Source organism: Populus alba, chromosome 1 (genome assembly GCF_005239225.2).
Source record: "Populus alba chromosome 1, ASM523922v2, whole genome shotgun sequence".
Lineage (NCBI taxonomy): Eukaryota > Viridiplantae > Streptophyta > Magnoliopsida > Malpighiales > Salicaceae > Populus > Populus alba.
In genome coordinates, this window is record NC_133284.1 from 15,742,224 (window position 1) to 15,756,126 (window position 13,903).

A 13,903-nucleotide genomic window follows, 5' to 3' on the forward strand; every position below is an offset into this window, starting at 1 on the left:
ATAAAATTGAGGGGTATGATGTTTGTTGCAGAGAAAAATGGAGGAGGAGGAAGAAGAAATTTGAAAATGAGGGGGCGTGGGAGGGTTGTTTATCATGTCATAAATTAAATATTACATATAGTTTTACCGATGAATTGAATCGGCAAATGTAAACTCATCAGTAATTTTGTTTGTAAAAATAACACGTCATCATATTTGTTGGGTTTTTTTTTTTTTCATTCATTCTTTTCTCACTGTAATTTTCTCGGTATATATCAAGAGAATATTTTCATCGGTGTTTACCTATGGATATGGCAAGGGCATATTCAGTCAGAAACATTCACCGCAATATACTTACAAAAATATTCTATCGATGTATCCATTTGTATTTGTTAATTTTCTGGTAGTAATGTTAAAGGAAAAAAAAAAAAAATCTTAAACTGAGTATCAACTAAGCGACAAAACATTCCTCTAAAAACGTGAGATCCTAAAAAAAATCACGAGACTAATCCCAAATCAATACAACATCAAAGAACCAAATAAAAAAATTGAGACACCAAAATAAAATACAAAAACAAAATAATAAAAAAAAAAAAAAAAAAAAAAGGGAGGAGAAATCACTATGCAAACTCACAGTAATCTCTCTTATAATACACAGTGAAAATATGAACTCTTTCAGTTTTTGTCTTACTATATTAAGCAATATTATTCAATCAGACCAATACAACAAAGAGACAAGATTACGGATTAGTAGAGCACTGGAGAAATTAACATAGAACAAGCATTCCCACAGACACAAACAATTAACAATCCAGGATAGCAATGTCCCGTCCTTTTACACAGTGCTAACTAGCAATAAAGTAAACTGCGACAGCAAGATAGAGTTTTGGACGCCATTTAACCCCTGAATTCGTGTCCCCATCTTTGCCACGAAATTCAAACGTTATTGTTTGACATGATCAAAGAAATTAAGTGGACGGTGTGATCCTTCTTAAGCCTTTTTTCTAATCAAAGTCTTCGTTTCATATGGCCTTGGGTGCCATGCATCTGCTCGTCCTTGGGATCATTCTTCCATGACCGTGTGTTTTCTTCTCTGTTATTTTCCATCCTCGTTTTTGTTTCGATCACATTTGTCTTTTTTATATTGAATAAGTGTTAATAGCTAGCTCCAATTTCAGGTTCGAAGTATCGGTAATTGGTGAAATCTTTTTTCGATTTGCAAGGAGATTTAAAGCTATATAAGTAATCCATATTTCCTGGATTTTTTTTTTCATTCTTCTCTTGTATATATCCATTTTTCTCTTGCTCGCCAAGATATATTAACGATGGTTTTAAGCAAGAAAATTAGGAATTTTAACGATGGTTTTCTTGACAAGGATGTGCAAGATCGCTGTCATGAGAATAAATAATTAGTGCATAAAGATTTTATCGTCTGTTTCCTATGAGAATATACACAGTGCACGCCCCCCTCTTTCTTATGAATTCTTCGCCATCACAGACTCTACACACTTGACGATTTTATGGTCTACGCATCTTTGCTTCTTCTTCTTCTTCTTTTCGTCATCATATGTTTGTTTGGTGGACGCACCAAAATGATGAGAATATGATGAAAAATATTGAATACGCGCTGTAATTTAACAAGTACAGGGCCTGTACAAGACTGACTTACTGTGTTAAAAGAAGAAAAGACTTGGATTATTTTCATCGTCCAAACTTAATGCTTTCCCATTGGTACTGTAAGAATATGCGATTCACGGATAATTAAGGGGAAGATTTTTCCTCTCTTGTTGTCAAGGAAAAAGGGCACAAACATGAAGCAACCGAGAAAAAAATGTCATTCTAGTTAGGAGAAAAAAAAGCATATTCAAGATGACCTACAATGGCCAACACCGAGGTGCCAAGCGATAAGTTTGCTGGTAAGTGTCAAAGAACCATCTCAACCCAATAGCTTAAGCTGTTAGGTGAGGTTCCAGGATATAATTTATATTATTCTCTAATACACTCTTTTAAGTGAAAGTTTTTTTTGAAACTTGACTTGAAACTAATTTGACACAGGCTCATGTCATCTCAACCCAATAACTTAAGTTATTAAATGAGTAGAACATAATTTATATTATTTCTAACAGTTATCAACGTCCTCATAAATTTCATAATCTTCATTGGCCTCCATTGTCGATGGCCATGCCATTGTGCTTTCTATGGGGCCTTCCATAGAACTGGATGGAACCTAGAGAAGTTTCCCCCATAGAATGCCACAACACCATGAAGAAATGGCAGCTCTAGTAAGATAACACAGAATAGCCACTGTAGCATAGAAGTAAATAAACATGTATTTGTAAATAACAGCAATGATTCAGCATGTGCTGTTAATAATTCTCATCTGATAGAATTAGTTGGAAAATAGTTGAAGAAGTTGTTAATAGTTATTAGTTAGGCACTGTTAGTTAGCTAGCATGAGGAAGAACAAATACAGTGACTGTAAAGCCTGGAGGGCAAGTAATTAATGAATGATTTGTCTTTATGTAAAGATTTACAGAACTCTCTCTCAATCTCCCTTTCTTCTACCTCTCAAATATCCTCTTTCTTATGAACTTGTTAAGGAAGAAAACCTTAACATAAAATCATTAAAGGCATGACTAGGTTCGAAAAAAAAGGCACAACCAAGGACATAGCCACCTTAATTCTACAGTGATTTTGTCTGTCTTTGTGCAATAACGTATCAATGTGTGCAGATAATGAGAAGGGAAACAATAAAAATTAATACAAAAGGACCTGTTAAAAGTTGATGTTACTAAAATGTTCTGCGAAAAGATGATAATTTCATGATTTCAAGTAGTGCAAAACACACCCTACTTAATTTAAAAGATAAAATAAAAAGAAAATATATTTGCTGACATTGTATATACATAATTCCACAAAAGCATGTGAAATATATTTTGTTATTATTCGAAAGGCACAGTGATCAATGGTAATCACACTGCTAGATTTCATTGAAGAGAGTTGCAAGTTCTGACCACGTTTATCCCACACAGGACCAAAACCATCACCTTTCAACTCAAGTCTATAAAACTACTAGCGTACAATAATTTGTTAGCGCCGAATTGTCAATTTTGTTCTATTTTGGCCCGAATGGTCGGTATATCTCATATCATTAAAAAAAAAAAAAAAAAACAAATTCTCACCAATTCTGTCTATTCTATTGTAGATAAAAGATTAACAAAACTAAATTGTGATTTTACTATCTAAATATGCAAGGCCCTTAAAATGAGTTGACAGAATTGGGGTTGTTCTCAGGATGAGTCCTTCACTTAGGGAAACTCCTTTGATTTGAAAAGGCAGGGGAAAAAAATAAAATCACATTGTTGAACCTGGGGAATGTTACCAGAATTTGTGCTCCTCAATGGGCTTGACGATCTAGTATCTCTAAAGTTGGTGAAAATAGCTTCACACAGGGAGTGCGGCTGCGCTTTGAGGGGGGTATTTCAGCACTCTTGTGATTGAAGTAAATAACTTTAGTTGAAAACGCTTGCAATCTTCAAAAAAAAAAAAAAAAAAAAACAATTTGGTCCCACAAAACATCATTCAGTATGCTTGAGCTTTTGTTCATTAAAGCTATAGTATCTTATTTATTTATTTTTTTAGCATTGTCTCTTCTTCTTCGGAGACTTGGTGTAAAATTGAAGTCCTCATGCTGTATAGTAATCTCTCCCCCCCTATATGAAAGAAAATTATTTTCTTTGTGGATAGCTACTGAAGTCTGATTAAAGATGTTCAACTTCAAAGAGAATTTCCCCCTGTAAGCTAAGTAGCAAATATTTCATTTTCTGATTCCCAAGATTCTAACTAAATAAAAGAGAATTTCTGCTACTCTTCCCCAACGTGGAGAGGGTTTAGCAGGCACTCAATTGGAATGGATGAGAGCGAAATAAATAAATAACAAAAAACAACATATTCCCAAACAAAATTTCGTTTTTTTCCTGCAAAATATGGCCCTTCAAAAACTCTTGCCATTTATTTTAAATACCTAGACAGATAACTTTTGATTACATGCATCCGCCCTAAAAAATAAGCTGCTCGTCCAAACCAGCTTATTCACGATAAAGAAACTGTTGCCGGAAATATACAACTGCACAATAAGTGAGATCAAATCAATGACTCCACAAAAAACAATTTCAGAAAGCAATAATCAACCTTCATGGGATCAACATGTAAAGGAAACCAGTCTATACAATACCTCGTTCTCCATAAAATAAACTCGATATTCTATTTACATGAAGAGCCTGCACATTCACTTGTGTAAGAGCAGCGCGTATAAAGAATATGCACCAACAAGATAACAGGCTGCTGATATCCAAGTCTTGCAACACCTTTGGTGAACAGGTATTGGATTGTTGCACAAAAATATTTATCACAGAACAATTAGGCAAAACAAAGATTTTCATTTCCCACAAAAATCATGCTAATTCTTGCTATCTGAAAACTAGGCTTCCATTCTGTTGAAATCGTAAATTCTCGATGTGTGACTGGTAGAAAGATCTCAATGCCTTCATATCATTACCCTGCACATACAAACATCAGAAGCACAAAGAAAAATTGGAGCAATTAAACCAGATTTGACCATTCATACACCCATTAGAGATAAAACTTTAATGATACACACGCATCAGTTTTTGGTGATACTTATTAGCTGCATTCAACTTATTAGCTGCATTCAACTTGTTAGCCTGATTCATTGAAATATACAGCAAAGATGTTCAGAACCAAATGCTTCCTTCAAACAAACATTTCCAGGAACCTAAATTTTCAGTGCATGTAAGAAAAATGTTCCTAATAAATTAATCCTCAAATTTCAATAACAAGATCTATCTAAGAGCTTAAATAACCAACCTCAGTCCTTTCTCAAACATACATGCTTAACACTAGGCTTGGATAAGAAGGTTTTGAGAGAAGGGAAAGAAAAACAGAGATCAAACCCTTCAAGCTTTGTCTAGAAGGGGCTTTATTTTAAGGGAGAAAAGGGGGATTGGAAGGTTTAACATACAATTCGCTCAAATGTTAAAATCCCAATACCCAAAATTCAAGGTTTAAAGTAGGGGAATTGAGTTTATAATCTTTGACTTGTGTTTCCAGCATTACACTTCAATCCTCTCCAACCTCCAGCGAAGAAAGATACAAATATATAATTAAATACCCTTTCAACAAGACAAGGAAAGTTAGATGACATTTCCAACTTCCTTCCATACATCCAAGTAATGAGAAAAAAATTATCCTGCCACTCGTTATCATTCCCTTCTCTCCTTAAAAACCATAAACTTTCCATTCCCCCCTTCTTCCATCAAAATACACAAGAAATTACACTTGAAAAAACCTTTTAATTCCAAGACCGTGGGCTTAAATCTTGTCCATAATGCATCAAAACCCAAACATCTGCACTAATCTGTATCCTGTAACCAGGGTCAAACTAAGTCCCAGATCCAATTACTGAGTTAACAAAAGTCAGGGTGGAAATTCCGTGCAGGAATTTAGCGCCAGGAAAGGCTCACCTCTGCATGCATAATGACATCAAATTTTATCCTTTGACTAAAATTATCATGTCACTAAAAAGTTTGGAGAACAATCCCCAAGTGGACTAGAGTTTGATCAAACTTATGAAATATATCCCAAAATGAATATAATCTCCCCTAGACCACAGCTAAAATATAAAATGATTTGAAAACCACAGAAAAAATAAATACTCAAGCAAGAACAAAAGTGGGACAGATCCCACAATATGTGGATGGACAAAATGCACTTCCACGCACTTCCAACAACTTAGTAAGATATGGAGCACTATTTTGTTACCTGCAACTTTTGGCAATATTGTGAAGCTAAATCTTGAGGGCAATGTGCAGAAGTAAAGCATTTTGTTACAAAATGAGCAAGAAAATCATCACCAAACTTCTCGTACATAACCTTCTGAGCAAGTACAATTTCTCCAAACAGAATGAGCTGCCAGACAGAATCAGAACAGCAATTTCAAAAACATTTATTAATAACCAGGCAAGAAATTATTCAACAGGCAAGCAACATCAAACACTCAATTATAAAACTAATACAAATGGGATTTGAATGATGATCAATAAGCTGGAGCAGAAAAAGTATGAAGTACAAATTGGGGAAAAAGACTGATAGAGTGCAACTTTCAAGACCATATCTTTGTTTTTAGAAGGAACAGCGCTGATATCAAAATTGATCGAACAGTTCTTACAGTATTTGCATCATGGAACTCGAAGGATTTGTCAAGCGCGCTGTCAAAACAACAGTTCATCGCAAAGCCATCGATTATAAACCTTTGGAAACCAGGTACCTAAATATTCAACTCCATTAGAGTGAAGAAAAGAAAATCCTTGACATCAAAGCCACTAAGAATGATATCTTAGAGGAAGACAAACCTTTTCTTCACCATAAGGCCTTGTACACCAGTCTTTAATTAACCTAATGAATATCTGCACGCACGCCTGAATTAAGAGGGATAAAATAACACTTTTAAGTTCACAACAACACTAATAGTCAGAAGATCCAAAACTTCGGTGGGCAAAATAAAGGATGTATCAGATGCACCTTTCTCACAAGAATATCCTTGTGATTGCATGCTGAGTGCAGTAGCAAATGCATCATTTTATCCAAGTAGCCCCTACTCTTGGTTGAAAGGAAGACTGAAGATAGATCGTGTGTGGTTATCACATGAAGAAATGTGTAAAATGTTTTCTGTAGTTCTTGTAATTCACGAATTTCCTGCAAAATAAGTCAAGTGGTCCTTTTTCAAGATAGCACGTAACATCTCAGCTTTAGAAAAGAATGTTGACAAGGGTTACTATAAATGAAAAACTCCGTTCACCATGATGAGAAAAAAAATGTGCTGGCGACTATTATGTTGCTTAAGAGGAGAACCAACTTTAGAAGTTTATCAAACAATTTGATGCAAACAAAAGTAGAAGTAATATAGGATAGCAGCTTGCAACAGTCGGGAAAATAACCATCCAAGCACACATAAGATAACATTTGAGCTTTAAGCACCAAAACTTTAATAATGTCTGGGAAACTAATGTAATGATGCTAAAAATACATCCATCATTTGCTTAAAAGATAATCTTGGGAGGAGAATGTTAACTACACCCTAGGGGTTAATTTAAATATCTATAGATAGTATTTTCATACCTCAGAACTGATTCCATCTCCTGAAGGCAATTCTTTAGTTGAGAATATCCTAAAGATTCTACTAGCAATAGCTGGAAAAACTTCCTCCACTATGTGATGCATCGAGGTGTTGAATTTGCGTATAAGCTGATTGAGCAGAACAAGAAAACCAACCATTTCCTTTGGCTACAATAAAATACATAAGCTAGAATCAAACATTCATTTCACGAGAGAAAATGTATAAAACTTTAATACAATTAAAATTTTTATGTGGTTTACATGTTCCAAAAGATGTCATGTCGAGTTGCTTAAAATTTTCACCATCACATTGGGAGAAACAGTCACTCTTTTCTAATGTTATCATAAAGAAGTTGAATGTGAGAAAAATTTAACATTTAATGCATGCAATAGAAGTTACAAGATGGGATCATTTCCTTGTGTTACACTACCACATTCATGCAAGCTCAAGTTGGGAGTAAATTAAACGCTCTACTGCTACAAAATGTAAATTCTCAAAATGCACCTGCTCATGATGCAGGAAACGAACAGATTAGTTTTATGTGGCTTTATTCAATTCCATAATTCAGGAATATCTTGTAATTTCAGATTTGCAGGGGCATTTCAGTAATTTAATATTCCCTGGAAATTTATAGGTCATGTTTTCTATTTTAGTAATCGATAAATGTTTTAAGCCTCCCTGTATAGGTTCTTTTATCCTAGATGCATGACTGGGAAAAAAAAAAAAAAAAAAAAAAAACCTTATTTGGCAGTCTAATATAATCTCTTATTTGGGAACCCAGGTCCTTGTTGCACTAAGAAATTATTAGGTACTCCTAGTGTAGCTGATAACTATCCATGGATCCCACTTTTATATGAGTGAGGAAGCGCTCTACCATTAGTATCTAATAATCTCTTGTAGAGGGAGCACTAACCCTCTCTCTATGTATTATAGCTATATAGTCTTTCAAAAAGTGCAATTGCGTTATTTCTAGAATTTATGTATTTTAGTTTTTTACACTCATTCCAACTCGGTTTCCAAACTCCAATCCCTTTCTTCTTTAATCTAGACACTTCATTCCAATAGCTTCCAAGCCCGGGCCCGCTGTAAAACACTAGTAACAGAAACTCAAACCTGTCCTGCACCAGCTTTGTACCTGGTATTATTATATGACAATCAACATTGTTCTACTAATTCAATAAAACAAGGCCAAATTGCTTCTTAGTGGGTCAAATATCTTGACATGACAATTCCACTGTCAATTGGTGAAGAACAAAATTATGGAGATTTTCCATGCTTTAATAACTTTGCAGACAGTTTTTAGGGCATTATCATAACAGAACTGCATGTAAAAACACCCCACCAAAACACGGACCCCTCCTAAACTTGATGTGGGTTTTGCAATCAGGTAAATTCACGGCTCCTGTCCCGGAACATCAACCATAGACCAAATAAGCAAGGTAAAAAATAAAAAATCTAACTTCATTATCATGCCAAAGAGCACTCGGGATTACTTAAAAATGATAAGACTATTAATAATGGTAATCAACAAAACGCAACCAAAAAAGACATTTCATCAATATTAGATGTAAGAGTGGAATCTATAGACTGGTAAAATGGGAATTGTTTTCTTTTTACCTCACTTTCTGCAAGCAATTGTCCCAATGCCTTTGGAAGGCAAGGAAATACAGATGCTCCTAAAGTATCTACCATACGATGAATGAAGGATGTAACCTGAATACAATGAATGCTATCTTTAGGCAATATGTAAAGCCAACAAAATATCCAAAAAAAAAAACGCCTCAACGGCTCCATATCCAATTCTCACCTTATTCCGTAAAGGCTCTATCTTTGGAAATACAACAAGTATTTGGAGGAGAATGTCCAATGTCTGGATCACAAAGAGAGAAAATAAAACTTCAACAAAAAGGAAAGAGATGCAATGACAGAATTTCTGTTCTGGCATTTCTCCAGTTGCATCTAGCAGATCCTAGAATCTATTGATAGGCAATGTAACAATCCATTCTCAATTTCTCACCATAGATATTACAATAATGAAAAAATAGAAGACCTAAATTAGGAATTCAAAGAAAAGGAATAAAAAAAGAAGATGGACGGCAGCACAGCAAAACTGTCATCCCATCAGTATAGGAGGTAAATGAATAAATACACAAACAGTCCACCACACTCTGAGACAAGGGAGGAAATATCAAACCAACCAGGCCATAGGCAAGATATCATGCATGACTCAAAAGTTCTTAATCGTAATGATGATGACGACAATTATGTAATATCATAGATAGAGAGGGATTTGTGAACTTATTGGATTGCAAAAGGTGACCAAACCAGAGATAGCACGTGATGCAAGAAACAAAAACAAAAGATCTGAAATACCAACCTTCTTAAACATGACTCCTATTGCAGGGCGACTCGTGGTTACCAGGTGCTCACTAAAGCCCTGGGTCAGAAAAGGAATTTTCACATTGCATGTCTTTGAAGTTGAGACTCAAATTAAGAACCAAAAACTGGTGTAAAGAAGCCATAAACATGCTATTTTGTATCCAAGCAATAATGACAAAAAAATATAATCAAGAAAGTGAGAAAACTTAGTATGCAAAAAATTCATGTGATTATAAGCTGTCGATTAATTACAAGTGATTAAAAAATATCCACCCCATCACCAACAACAAAGTAAAATAGAAAGAAAAACATATTATATTGAAGAGGGAGATGAGCATGAAGTTGATTCAGAAAGCCAAAGGAAAAAGGAACCTTGCTGAGGGCATTAATTGCCATGATTATTTGCTGAATATTAGCAACTTTCACTGGAGATTCTTCTGGGTTCAGTACATTGGCATTTATGAGTAATGCCTCCACCTGGATCAAATAAGAATACTTCAGAAGCATTTATAAGAATGTCAGTGTAAATGCCATCAGGCCTGGGTGCATATTTGAGTAAGCTCTTCAGAAGCCATTCCAAGAACAATTTTAAATGCAAGTGTAAGTAAACCGATTAAAAAATATGAGCAGGAGAAAGGAATAGTAGAATAAATATTTTAGGAAACTTCAAATCTAACTGTAACCTGATGACAAAGAGGAGTGAGCAACGAAGATAGATAATCAGATTGCTTTTCCGAAGGTAGATCTTCCATCCCAATTAATAGACCAATTGCCTGTGAATACCCACCACAAATATCAGAAGAAACCAAAGAACCATCGCACTCTATGGAAATTTTGTACATATTCAAAAATATCTATTTACCTGTATGTCAATATATGATGCATGTCTCCATTTGTATGTTTATTCAAAACCAAAACTAAAAAAATTAAGAAGAGAACACAAGGCATATTTCGAGTACCTCAAAGATGTGGATACCATCCTCAGATCCTGAAAATTCATTCGATATATGATTCATAGTTGTAAACCTGGCTACTGAATCTTGGAGGCTCTGTCAATTTGAAGATTAAGATCGAAGAATATATATGAGAAGAAGTTTTATGGATCATTGATTACTATAAAACAAGAATATGGTTGTCTTACTACCAGCAAAATTTTCTCTATGAAAGGCACAAGCTTTGCTTTCAGCAACTTCACAACCCTCATGAACAGATAACTAGCTCTACGACTCACATGGAAGTTTGGGTGGTGTATTCCTCTCTCATCCAGAAATGCAGCCAAAACCATGGGCACATAGCGGGTATTCTCCTGAACAAACTTCATATATCTAGTTATAGTCTCCAAATACACAAGTGCAACTAACCTGTTAGAATGGCACGGAAACCTTGTCGAGAGGAGGTTTGGCACCAATTCATGCAACAGTCCACTTCCAGTTTTTATGGCTTCATCACTCAATGACTCCCCAAGTGCATGCAAAAGAGAAAGAGAAGCTTCCACCTCTTCAACATTTCTTTCTGACATGGATGAGATAGAACTGGCTAAAGAATTTCTGATAAATATTTGAGTAACATCTGGGGCCACACGAGCCACACTACGTAACAACAAGAATAGATCCTTTCTAGATTCCGCCATCCTTTCTTCCTCCTCTCTCCCAATCTTATCCAGCATATCAAGATTATCACGGTAGATAGGATCATAACGAATTTGTGCACATATCACTTCCAATATCTGACCCACTTGACGCAGTTGTTTCTCCCTCAATGGAGAAAGGCTCTTCATAGTGGCAACATAACACGAAAGGAATTGCACAATACTAAATGTGGTGCCTACCTCAAAGTTTCGCATTGCATAAAAAACAGATGGCAAAACTTCATTCAAAAGCTCAAGAGAAACACCCTTAGCATCGTCTGTATTCACCCATTTATAGCACTCTAAAACCTCAGAAGCATACCCGGTAACTAATGTAGCTACTTTTGATACCAACTCCGAGTCACCATCTCCAGTTAGTAACCCAAAAACCCTATTTATCTGAAGACTTTGCAATATTGATAACTTCGATTGGTGATCCATCCGCTTGGAAACCACAGCCAAAACACACCCAGCAGCAGCACCTTGAAGCTGATCAGATCCCCCATCAACTAAAATCAGCTGAAATAATAGTGGAATAAATAGATCATTCACAATCAACCCAATATCAATCCATGAAATATACCTCCTCATCGAATCTAAAACACCAGAACAAAGGTCCGGATCAGAATTCCAATACATAGATACAACGTCATACCAAAAAGTCACTATTTGTGTTATGCATTGCTGCCTCATAGCATCCTTAACCCGCCCTGCAGCCCCCATCTCCTCAGATGTCCGTGGGAAATCTAAACTAATCAATTCATCATCCAAAGCATTCAAAATCCTACAGAACATATCAATAACCACTGCCCCTTTTCTCAAATGAAGCAAAAAATCAACAAACACCGAAGACCAAATTAAAGGGTACTCAAAATAAACCAAAGCAACAAAAACCTGAGCAAGCTTATTCTTTATAAATGCAGGACCGCCCTCTAAAATCCTTACAGCATTATTATTCTGATCATCAATAGCCTCAAAACAACACATAGAAAACACGGATTTCCTAATGAAATCCTTCTCTTGTAAACTCAACAGAGCATACTTAACCCTGATAAGCTCATGTAAAGTCTGTAAACACCAAAACTGAACTTGAACAAGCCTGCAAAAACACAACTTCTCAATGCAAAGACGGCATACAGTTGGGGTTTCCTTAATTTGCTGACAGAAAGAGACTGCTTGTGATTTTAGGGCTGAATCTATAGCTCCCGATTCATCAAAACTTATAAGTATTGCTTTTTCAACATCATCCATTGATTAAAACTAATTTACGAATCAAAACCCAATAAAATTTGAATGCTTTTTTAGGGTTTTGAGAAATTTAAAGGGAGCACGAGAGCCCAATACCAAAGTTTGAATCTTTTCAGTTTAAATTTAAGGGTTATGAGAAGAAGCTTGCTGATAATGATTTCAGAGATCTTTTATAACTATGTGCGTCACTGGTGTGGGTTTGAGTTAGGGTTTCTGTGGGTTGAAGAGGAGAAATCCGTAGACCGTGTTTGGATTGGGATTAATATATAGTTTTATAGCTTAGTAAGCTTCAGAGGAAGGGAAGAGAATTGTGCTGAAAATAAATAGGCATTAAGAGCAGGAAGAAGAGAGGAGTCTAAGATATATCAAATTACTACCAATGTCCTTGTAAGGCAACAAAAACTAAAACTAAAAAAATAAATTCGAAGTTTGAATTGAGATTAATTTATAGTTTGGTAAACACATTTTGTTGAAATGATAAACTTTGAAAATAATTTTTTATACAATATTTTTAAATTGAAAAGATATTGAATTGTTGTGATGTAGAGTAAAAACTACTTTGCATGAGCACTTGTAATCAAAATGCCAAACACATTTTATGTGTGAAAATATTTATGCATCTTTGTTTTTTCATAATAAACAGAATTTGATTTGGTGATATGAAAAATTTAGCATGTTTATAAAACTTAATAGATTTTATCAAAATAATATTATTTTGGATTTTTTTTTTAATTTTAATACCATATTGCTTAAGAATTTTTTTTAATTCAAGATTTAAGATGGTTTGATAATATATGGCTTTGACTCATTAAATCTTGAATTTGAATCTTGGATCAAATAAAAAGTGGGGTTTGTGTTTTTTTTAAAATACTTTTTTTCTTATTGATTTTACTCTTTATTCAATAAACAACATTTCTAATTAAAAATATCTTTTTATCATAAAAACAAGAAAAGAATTAATTACATGAATAAAAAATAGTTTTGAAAAACAAAGTGCATTTTTCATTCACAATTTTATTCATTTTTTTTCTATGAATATTTATTTTTATTGTTATATAATTGAATAAAAGATAAATTACAAAAAATATCAACACAACAACACTTATACATCACTAATTAATTAACAAGATCCTAAAAAAATGATGTTTTTATTGTTCATCACCTCACAAAATATTATTTATTTCAATTGTGCTTTGTTAAGGGTTTTTTATTCTCAATTTCAATTTCAATTCTATACTTTGATTTTTGGTTTGTTGCAGAATGAGTTTTATGAGTTTTTTTAATTTTATTTTTATAGGGCTATTATAGTTTCATGACCCGAATCATGGATTTGATAAGTTAATTTGATTAATTCTATATTTTTTTAATTATTTTTTTTTAATTTTATCTTTTAATATTTTATTAATTATAAATAAGAGTTCATGGTTTATTTTAATTTTTTATATATGAAATTATTCAGGTTTCATGACCTGAGT

General features: G+C 34.2%; 1 protein-coding gene across 3 annotated transcripts; it reads right to left on the reverse strand.

Annotated features, from left to right (window-relative positions):
* Nucleotides 1-3,257: 3,257 nt before the first annotated feature.
* Nucleotides 3,258-12,817, reverse strand: LOC118034834 (exportin-T). Of its 3 annotated transcripts, XR_004685093.2 has the most exons (15): nt 10,698-12,817; nt 10,513-10,602; nt 10,237-10,326; nt 9,926-10,030; nt 9,552-9,611; nt 8,982-9,044; nt 8,792-8,887; nt 7,177-7,341; nt 6,580-6,753; nt 6,411-6,476; nt 6,227-6,325; nt 5,821-5,967; nt 4,214-4,538; nt 4,004-4,105; nt 3,258-3,773 (listed from the first exon to the last, which is right to left on the reverse strand). XR_004685093.2 is itself a non-coding variant. In XM_035040256.2 (13 exons), the coding sequence occupies exons 1-13, from the start codon at nt 12,429-12,431 to the stop codon at nt 4,449-4,451; spliced, it is 2,979 nt and encodes a 992-aa protein (XP_034896147.1). In that variant the 5' UTR covers nt 12,432-12,817; the 3' UTR covers nt 4,150-4,448. The 3 variants fall into 3 exon arrangements, 1 of the variants encoding a protein (XP_034896147.1); XR_004685092.2 differs by lacking the exon at nt 3,258-3,773 and having other exon boundaries at nt 3,885-4,105; XM_035040256.2 differs by lacking the exons at nt 3,258-3,773; nt 4,004-4,105 and having other exon boundaries at nt 4,150-4,538.
* Nucleotides 12,818-13,903: the final 1,086 nt, after the last annotated feature.